The following is a 10,305-nucleotide window of genomic DNA, read 5'->3' as shown; positions in this document are numbered from 1 at the left end:
GAGACTGTCACTGCCACCTACTGTAGTGAATGTTCAATTACTTTATTCTCGTAGGCAATAAATAAATAAATAAATAGCATTATTAGATGGGGTCACACGTGCACACCCACCTGCAGTGACCTGCATGCTACCCCACAATGAACGCCACATAAACCAAGTGCAGCGTGAAATGGCCTTTAGTCTCTCAGTCGAGACGTACAACTTCAACACACTTCCTTGACACCAATTACTACTTTCATATTAGCTTTGGCGCCATCTTATAGCAATTTAGCCATACAAAGTTCACAAAAAATTGTAGCAAATAGCTAAGGATAGGTTCCACAGGGGGAAAAAAATGCAAGTTTGTAAGTAGCTTCACTTAACTGTGTACTTTTACTGTTTTTGCAAAGTTTTATTCAGTATTTGCCATTATGTAAGCAGGTTACAGATTAAGAAACTGTGTTGGTTGGTCAGATCAAGACACCAGCATTCCACACAACTGCAATTTTATTTCCATTCAAAACCCTGACTTGGGAATAAAAAATATTCATATCATTACAAAGCAGCAGCGCAAAAATGTGACAATTTGTGTACGGAAAGATTTGTCACTTTCCAACAAGTGTCAAATTTTGAGGGTTTTTTTCTCTTCTCTTTGTCATTTTAATGGGGGCATTATGAAGAAGACTTGTTGTGCAGGGAATAACATCCAGTCAGCCATGATCCAATCAGAATGTTTATTTCGATCGCCACGTTGGAATGTTGACTTTAAGCGAGTTTCTCTGCAATTTCGAAGGGACCCAGTGTGACATCACCTCTCCATTCGTAAACTGAGAAAGAAAAATGCAACAATTGCATCACGCATCAACATCAGACATTTAAGGTAAGACTGAAATACATACCTTGGTTTTGTTTCACTGAACGGCCCTTCCTACCACTCCAGGTAGTGCCACCAGATGTGGTGGTGGTCCAAGAAGTGCCTGAGCTGCCACTACCTCCGGAGTCCCTGGGGTTCCATGAAACGGTTTGTTTGCCTGTTTGGCCCCCAGGTGTTTGGCCCCCAGGTGTTTGACCGACGCTCCCTCCACTGCTGTGCCAGGTGCTGCTTCCAGAACTTCCACCACTGGTGCTCCAGGAACTACCTGAGCTGCCACTACTTCCGGAGCTAGTCCAGGAAACTCCGGTTTTCTTTCCTCCTGTTTGCTTGCCGCCGCCGCCGCTTCCACTGCCACTGCCACTGCCACCACTGCCACTGCCACCACCGCCACCACCTGTTTGAGAGCCGCCTCCACCACCGGTGTTCCATTTACCGCCTCCTGTTTGAGAGCCACCTCCGCCACCAGTGTTCCAGTTTCCACCTCCTGTTTGAGAGCCACCTCCACCACCAGTGTTCCAGCTGCCGCCTGTTTGTTGTTGTCCACCAAAGGAATCACAGGTGTTGCATGCCGAATCCACACCACTAGCCTCCCTCCAGCTGCAGCATGACAAAGACAGTCAGTCCTGCCTGTGCTCCAGTATAGGTGAGTCTCAATAAATGAGAATAGCATGAAAGTTTCTTTCAGTATTTCAATCCTTCAAGTGAAACTCATACATTATGCCAGATTCACTCAAAAACATATAAAAAAATATTTTGTAATTTTATTTATTTTAATTCTTGATGATTATATCTTACAGTTAACTAAAATGTGATATTCAACAGCTCAAGAAATGAAAATATTACAGTTAAACACACCCTTTGCTGAGTTGGGTTCACTGCCACCAGACAGTGCTCATATCTCTTGTAGCTCAAAAAACAAGTAAATCGGGTCACTAATGCACCACTGTACATCTCTGACACTATTTACTACTTTCCTGTTAATCAGGTCTTTGGTGCTATCCTGTGGCATTTTAGAGCGGTATAGAAATTGAGAATTGGTGAATTGGGGAGGTTTTCAGGTTCCGCAAAAAAGTATGAATACTGTGAACCCACTTTAATCGCGGGGAAAAGGGACTGGCCCGGCCTACAAATAGCTCAAATCTGTAGATGACTGACACCCATTGAAATGCATTGTGGTCCGTGGCGGGTAATGAATCCCCCCAATAATATTATTTTTTTAAATTAATAAATATTCTTTATGTGTTTTCCACAAAAAAGCTTGAAAAAATAAACTAAAAGAAATAGAAAACATGTATCCGAATATGCAAATCTGCGGGTACCGAACCACTATTATGCTTTCGTGAATAGCAAATTTCATGTATGACTGTATCAGTTTCACTTTTTGAAATGAACTACTGAAATGAATACATTACAATTACTTTGATCCTGTGACATTATCAAATAAATGTTTGAAATTATTATTATTGAAAGTATTATTTGATGTTAATTAGACAAATTTCTGATTTTATTTTAAATAATTTCAAATTAATATTTTACATTATTTAAACTATTAGACATTTTAGATGATTATTGTTGAATTTTTGCTTTGAAATATTTACAGAATTAGATATTATTTATTATTCAATTATTGCGTGAATTTTTTAAAAATTGACATTATTCAAATTATTTGACATATTTGTCAAATTATCTTATTAATTAAGAGTAAAGTAATACTTATTTGAATTAATATTTCACCTGATTTGAATTATTTGACATTAATATGTAACATTAATACGTAGAATTATTTGAAATTATTAACATTAAGGGAATTTGGATTTAAAAAAATATAAATTCTACATGTGTTGAAGTGATTCTAAGGTCATTTGTTAATTTTGATTTATTTAGAATTGATATAATTTGAATCATTTGACTTATTTAAATTTTGTGAAATTATTAAATGGAAAATAAAATTAGACTAAAATATATAAAATATTCTAAAACATGATTAGACTCGATGCTATAAAGTAATTTAATCAAATTTATTAAAAGGCACCTGTGTGAGTGTGTCCTCGGAATGCCATGTTTAGACTTCCTCATCACTCACCCGTTCATTGTGTAGGAGCAGGCCCTGTGGTCAGCATCAATGTCGTGGCTGGTTGACGTGGCTCTCAAGTGGCAAGTAATGTAAAGCTGTTGGAAGAGTCAATGGCATTTTTTTTTTTTTTTTAAAGGACTTTTGCCTTTCAAAATCCAGTCGGGCTCACTTTGGGAGCTGCTCACCATTCCGCTGTCGGCACCCTGGAACCTGAAGGCCTCAAACTGGAACTGGAGCATATTCTCTGCTGTGCGTTGCATGAACCTGGAGTCTGCACCTGTGACCCTCGCGTCGATTAAACACCTGCACGTAAAAGAAGCTGAGTCAAGAGGAAATGTCAATCTCGGAGTTCAAGGTTCATGTAAAGTACTGTTACTCTGATAAATTGTTCTTAAAGAGGAGGTCACCTCATAAAAGTTCTTTGCAATGATATGTTCTGTGCGGCTTCACTGGTCTAAACATGGCATTCTGATTAATATTACATTCATGGAATATGAATTAAACAACCAAATCCAATTGTTTTTATCCATCTCAAGGGGTGTCCATTTTGCCACTTGCTGTCGGCTGAAAATGACATGACAGCTGCTCAGGGCTCTGCCAACAAGCAATCATGGCTCAGCTTCAGAAAAAAGGTGAGCTGTGATTCGTCCTCACCTACCTGCTTGACTTATATTCCACAAACGCGATATTAATCGGAATGCCGTGTTTCGACTAGTGGGGCTGCATAGAACATATTCTTGCAAAGAGCATTTTTGGGTTGACTTCCTCCCTTTAAAATGAGATTGACAGATAAAATGAGATTGACAGACAGTAAAATGAAAAGCTGTGCAGTACTGTTTGTTACAGCCACTGTGATCTGTTTTGAAAATGTTCCTACTTTCAATTTCACATAGAGGTATTTTAATTAAACTGTGAAAAAGTGCAAACATTTTCTCTGATTTAAAATGTCATTAAGTATTTTTAATTACATTTTAAAGAAGAAATCAACCCCAAAAATGTCTTAACAAGAACATGTTCTATGCAAGCCCACTAGTCGAAACATGGCATTCTGATTGATATTACGTTTGTGGAATATGAGCTAAAGCAGTAAAATCCATCCGTTTTTGTCCATCTCTGGGGGAGGGCATTTTGCCACTTGTTCTCAGCTAAAAATGACATCACAGTTGCTCGAGGCTCAGATAATAACGAATCATGGCTCAGTTTCAGAAAACAGATGAGCCGTGATTGGTCGTTACCTGAGCCCTGAGCAACTGTGATGTCATTTTCAGTCGACAGAAGTGACAAAATGGCCATCCCCTGAGATTGCTAAAACAGGTGGATTTTGCTGCTTAACTCATATTCCACATGCGCAATATTAATCAGAATGCCATGTTTAGACGAGTGAAGGCGCACAGAACATTCATTCATTCATTCATTATCCATACCGCTTATCCTCACAAGGGTTGCGGGCGTGCTGGAGCCTATCCCAGCTGTCTTTGGGCAGTAGGCGGGGGACACCCTGAACTGGTTGCCAGCCAATCGCAGGGCACACAGAGACAAACATCCGCACTCACAATCACACCTAGGGGCAATTTAGACAGTCCAATCAACCTACCATGCATGTTTTTTGGAATGTGGGAGGAAACCGGAGTACCCGGAGGAAACCCACGCAGGCACGGGGAGAACATGCAAACTCCACACAGGGTGGCCGGAGCCGGGATCGAACCCACGACCTCTGAACTGTGAGGCGGACGTGCTAACCAGTCGACCACCGTGCCGGCCGCACAGAACATATTATTGCAAAAACATTTTTGGAGTTGACTTCCTTTTCAAACAGTTTCTACCATTTTGATTATTTTAGAGGCAGTATTAAGACAAGATAGACTCATTGTGATATGTTTATACATTCTCTGACTTGAAATTTCACGTGAGTTTGTAAATTAGATAAGTGTAGAGAGTAGACACTGAGCAGCACTGTGCTCAGGTGCATTGACAAATTAGTTCGGTGTACTGTAGATAGAGTGATAAACAACTCTGACATGAAATTCCTTGAATGCGGTGCAATGTTGTTTTTAATCTTCCTTAAGGAGGAAGTCAATAATTTGTTTTGTTTTTTTAATGTTGAACAATTTGGAGAATGAATAGTCATTTAGAAACATAGGTTTAAAGCGGAAATCAACCCAAACATTTTTTTTTCAAGAATATGTTCCCAGCAGGCCCACTAGTTGAAACACGGCATTCTGATTAATTTAGCGTTTGTGGGATATGAGTTAAGCAGCAAAATGCACTCGTTTTTAGCCATCTCCGGGGGCGGCCATTTTGTCTTCTATCGACTGAAAATGACATCACAGCTGCTCACAACAATCAATCACTGCTGACCTGTTTTCTGGATCTGAGCCATGATTGGTCATTGTGAGCAGTTGTGATGTAATTTTCAGTCGACAGAAGACAAAATGGCCGCCCCCGGAGATGGCTAAAAACGGGTGGGTAAACACTTATTCCACAAACGCAATATGTATCAGAATGGCTTGTTTCAACTAGTAGGCTTGCGTAGGAAATATTCTTGAAAAAAAAACAAAAAAATTACGTTGACTTGCTTTTTAAAATATGATTATTTCAACAGACAGTGGAAGTTGCATGTACTGTAGATACTAAGCTTTGTTGAGTATTGTGGTTGCTCACCCCTGCTCAAGGAAGGTGTATCTGGGGCTGGAGTTCATTTCAGGCGAGAGAGTAGCAGTGCAGCTTTCCACAAAAACACGGAGGGGTACGTGGTGGTACTGCCTGACGGAGGCCTCGATACGGATCATGTCTCCCAGGTAGTACTGGTAGCGGGGCCTCTCGTACATCCAGTCGTCTGTGAGGAGAGATGAATTCGGTCAACATGTTGAAAACCGACAAAGGAGTTGATTAGGAAAACTGTTTACTCACCGGTCCTCAGGGTCAGAGTGAAGTACAAAAACTCCTCGGCAACCCTGACCGCGGAGAACGGTATCCATTTTGGGTCGAGTGGGAGGCTGCTCACGTTGTGGTGCCTGAAGATTTAAACGACGGTCAAAGTTGGGATGGGACTACGAGTTTTGTTTTTGAGTTGTTTTGCTTTTTGTTGCTCTTGGTGCTTGGTTGGTCCTTGGTTGAAGGTTTTATTTTTTTGCTAGTTAGCTTGATTGCGCAAAAAGTATTTTCAGGAAGATGGTGACCCACGTGAGGTTAGTGTGTCTGCAACGCAGCCAAAAGGTTCTGGGTCCAAGTGCTTGCCTGGGTTCATCCTGGACAGCCCAGTTTCCTTCCAAATACTCCCGAAACCGTGTATGTTTTCGACGATTATACTCCAAGAGTGTAAATATAAGTGTAAATGTTTGTTTTGCCCATATTTGCCGTGCGACTGACTGACAACCAGTCCCGGTTTTACCACACCTCCTACCACAAGTCAGCTGTGATAAGACTCCAGTTTACCTATGACTGTGAACAGGATTGAGCGTAGAAAATGGATTTTCAGGAAAATAGAAGCAAATAAGAATCCATTACATTTTGGTGCATGTCCAGATAAAAGGTGCAAATTGTGCACTTTTTTATTCATTTTCATGTTGAACCACATGTTTTTGGTTTTTTTTACATCTTTCGAAAATTCCTTCTGGGAATAATGTGTGTATTTTCCTAAGAAAATAAAGGTGTCACCTTGGGTAGTGACATTCAACAATCACAGCAGCTTCGCTGGTCCTCACAACAGGTGATTGACCCAGGGTTGTGGGGTTATAGTTGAGAGTAAAGGTGTAGATCAGGGCATCATCTGTCGTCTGCACGAGGAGGATGAATAAAAAGGGATGAATAAAAAGTAAAATTGCAGGATGACGCATTAAAAAAGGGACATTTCCTCTGTATGGTTTCAGAATAGCGCGCTGCGGCTTACCCGTGACATGCTACCGCAGTCTTGGAGCTCTGACTCGAAAATCAGCACATGAGCTTGAGTGTCCTCAGCCACTGCGCCGCAGGGACCCAGCGTGAGGTCGGTGGGCTTGATGAACTGGCCTATTCCAAAGAAGTCCATCTGGACCTCCACTCGTGCTTGCCTTTCCCCGCACTCCACGGAGACAGTTGCTGCGGGGACGGGGTGCCTCAGCTCAAAATCAGGCAGATGCTCAACCGCAGCCGTGGGCTCTTCAGGGTAGCTCCAAACGAGCGGCTTCTCAAGTACGTACTTTGCCTGTTGCTGATCGTGTGGAGTCTGACCCGGCTTCTGATATCCGGAGCAGAAGCTGCCGAACAGGGCCAGTGCCACAAGGCACACAGCGGTGTGCTTCATTATCATGGACTCACCGCAACCAGTGATCCCCACTAGATCCTGTAAGGACGAGGGACGCGCTTTCCTACTTTTATAAGCAGACCTTGTGTTTGCCCCCCCGATCCTTGCGTTGGACGGCTCCCATGATAGCTGATAAGCCGAGGTGTCAGCCAATCCAGTTGAGTTGACCGCAGTTGTGTAGCGCTGTGTTTAGACGATGTGATGCTGATCTCCACTCGGCTTTGAATTGAAATTGTGCCATTCAGTTGCATAACACAAGATCACAATCTAGACAGTGCGACCACAAACCACTCAATAAGGGAGTAGAGTAATGACAACCGATTAAACCAGAACCCTAAGTACGATTTTGCTACACGGGGGATGCTAATAGAACAGCATTGATAATTGCCAAAATCATATTGTATATTTTCAGTTCTGTAAATAGGAAATGACATGATCAGTTCTGGATTAAGATTTCAAATGACAGTTGCTTACTTGCATTCCTAAACAGAGAAAATACAGTTCAAGTTCACACACCCTTGGCAGATGTATTATAGAAAGAAAACATGAGTGATAATTAAGGCAAAACTCTTTTATTTTATTTTATTTTTATTAATGGGATTCAAATTAAACTATTAAGTAATTTTAGAATAACACAATCCGTAAACAAAACAGAAATAACGAGATGGAGGTCTCCATTCATGTTTGAAAACTCTGCAATGGGTATGTTAACTGATGAGCACGAGTCTGTACTGTATAGTGGTTGAATTTTATGCTTGACTCATTTCTGGCTTGAATTTGGGTATTTAAAAAAATCCCCATTTTGAAATCAAAATTCAAAATAGTCAAATGTTTAGAGGTCTTTGATATCGAAGTAGTCCGTATTAAATCACTATGCAAGGCTTGATGGACTCATGATAACAAGAGTAGTCATTTTTGTTGTGTATATAACATTTAACATGCAAAACAAAAACAATGACACGCAATAGAAACCCTTTTCTCCCAGCCAATCAGCATGGATGTCAGAATAAATGAAAATCAATGAAAGAAAGGTAGAAGTGTATTGGTCTGGATAGTATTTATTACAAATATGAGGGTAACGTTTTGAAAATGCAAGATACTATAATATACCGCAAATGATGAATGAAGATACAATTGTGTCTGTTTTTGTTTCTTTTAATAATAACCAGAGTTGTACTGAGATGATGGCGGTCATCAAAAAGGTTATGTTGACAGTGGGTTAGGGCCACCTGCCCTTCACAGAACATGTCACACTCTGCCTTCTGCCAAAGTACATTCGTGCCAATCGATGGTGGACCCCAGCACAAAACCAGACCCATGAAAGTTGCAAAATAAGAACATCCAAACAGCTTCCCATGTCGTCAGTTTTACATAAAAACGGAACACCGTAAGAGCAACAGATCAAGCACGCTTGCGGATTCTTTATCTTACAGTATCCGTTTTATTTTCAGCACGACAAAAAATAATGAGGTCTAATACTTTGTGAAACTCTTCATCGGTGTGCTGGGAACTGTATTTGTATATTACAATGACAAGGAAAACATTCATGCAAATAGTAGTGCAATACTCTAATGAGGTTTGCAGTGCCTGACATGACAACTAGGACTTTTGTCAAAGATTTCAAGCATTTAGTTTGACTACAAACAAGTTTAGGGTACACTGTAGTGTTCCACCCAAAGATGTTTTCGTTCACCCAGGTCATTGTTTTGCACTGTTCCTGTCTTTGAAGACATTTTGTCTCCCATGCGAGCAGGCTTCATCACATCACAGCAGTATAAGTGTTGGTGTGGAAACCAAAAGTATCCTCTACAATTCAGGCACAGCGCAATCAAGAATGGTTGTTTGAGCCTTTAACAACTGTTGTAAAGTTACATTGGAGAGTGGCCTCAAACAAGCCAGTGATAGTCGTTTGGGTGGAATCACTGTTGTTAAAATTCCATTCACTTGTAAGAATGGTCGTGGAGGAATCTGCGGGCCAAAAGTGACTGTAATTTGTTACAGGCTAAATTGTTGAATCTTTTCAAAAGTGAGCTGGGTGGTGCACTAAGCCCACTTTGGTTTTGAGAGGTTTTCTCATCCTTCTTTGTGACCTGGTAGGAACATTAACCATTAGTCTTCTATATCCAGAGTATGCATATTTTTGTCCAAAAATAATGCTGTTTCTCTTTGAGGTGCATGTATCTAGCCTAGAAGCAAAACATCTTTTAAGACAACTAGAACTTCCCTCGGGAAACATGGTGCACTAGTGACTAGCAAGTCTGTCACACAGAGTTAAGATCTTGTGTCATTTTCTCCGGATACTCTGATTTACTTCCACATTTCAAAAGCAAGTATGTTAATTTCATTGATGACTCAAAATTGGACATTGGTGTGATTGTCAGCACAAATGTGTGTTTATAAGTGCCCTGTCATTGGCTGGCAACAGTCCAGTCCACCTGAAGTCATCTGGGATAAACTCCAGCTCACCCGTAGGCCTAATGAGGACAATTCCTACAGACAACGGATGGATGGATTGATTGATTGAAGAGTTCGCTCAATTGCATAACCAGTGAATGATGAATTTTTGACAATCCGTATCAAGTGGCCAAACAACACAACTCCAACCCCACCAAACCCAACACCATCCAATTAAAAGTGGGCCATCAAGCTATTCCAGTTAAGTTGTTGTCAAAGTCGGATCAGATTCAACATTGCGCTCTACATTTCCTTCACTGGCACAATACACTTGGAGATAAGCGCATGTGTTGATTTTGTCAAAGCTCGGTGAACACAGATACCATGACCCCGGCAGTCGCCGGTCATCCAGACCGGCCGAAGGTTTTTATTATGTCATTGCTCAAACAAGTTGGCATTGTATTCATATGTGGCACTCGGCGATTGTCCAGGGACTCATGCCAAGTGTAAAATATTCCCGTCCACCAATGATTGTGTTGATTTGTGGATTTTTTTAACCTAAATGAAGCATCTTTTGCTCTCACTTTTGCTTCACAGCATCATCAAGCAGTTATGCGGAAGCAAATAGAATGGCTATCATGTCACCATGACCCACGCCTTATAAAATCAACAAGTGTGTGCGTGCTGCGACACTACATGGCG

At 41.0% G+C, this 10,305-nt stretch overlaps 1 protein-coding gene across 1 annotated transcript; it reads right to left on the bottom strand.

Annotated features, from left to right (window-relative positions):
- Positions 1–468: 468 nt before the first annotated feature.
- LOC147148934 (zona pellucida sperm-binding protein 3-like) lies at positions 469–7,275 on the bottom strand. Its single transcript, XM_086027738.1, has 8 exons — positions 6,817–7,275; positions 6,585–6,703; positions 5,838–5,941; positions 5,589–5,763; positions 3,113–3,230; positions 2,937–3,022; positions 879–1,450; positions 469–806 (listed from the first exon to the last, which is right to left on the bottom strand). The coding sequence occupies exons 1-8, from the start codon at positions 7,213–7,215 to the stop codon at positions 745–747; spliced, it is 1,635 nt and encodes a 544-aa protein (XP_085883864.1). The 5' UTR covers positions 7,216–7,275; the 3' UTR covers positions 469–744.
- Positions 7,276–10,305: the final 3,030 nt, after the last annotated feature.

The sequence above is a fragment of the Filicampus tigris genome, chromosome 4 (assembly GCF_054856515.1).
Source record: "Filicampus tigris isolate MCC_2025a chromosome 4, RoL_Ftig_1.0, whole genome shotgun sequence".
Classification (NCBI taxonomy): Eukaryota; Metazoa; Chordata; class Actinopteri; order Syngnathiformes; family Syngnathidae; genus Filicampus; species Filicampus tigris.
The sequence above is the reverse complement of the archived record's forward strand: the minus strand, read 5'-3'. Positions and strand labels throughout refer to the sequence as shown.

What these genes read in the sequence shown, in the direction of transcription:
- LOC147148934 (XM_086027738.1), bottom strand. Translation starts at nt 7,215, where the DNA reads ATGATAATGAAGCACACCGCTGTGTGCCTTGTGGCACTGGCCCTGTTC. An exon ending in ACTGCGGTAGCATGTCACGG is followed by an intron (nt 6,704 to 6,816) that starts GTAAGCCGCAGC and finishes CTCCTCGTGCAG; the next exon opens with ACGACAGATGATGCCCTGAT. An exon ending in TTCAGTGAAACAAAACCAAG is followed by an intron (nt 807 to 878) that starts GTATGTATTTCA and finishes TTTCTTTCTCAG; the next exon opens with TTTACGAATGGAGAGGTGAT.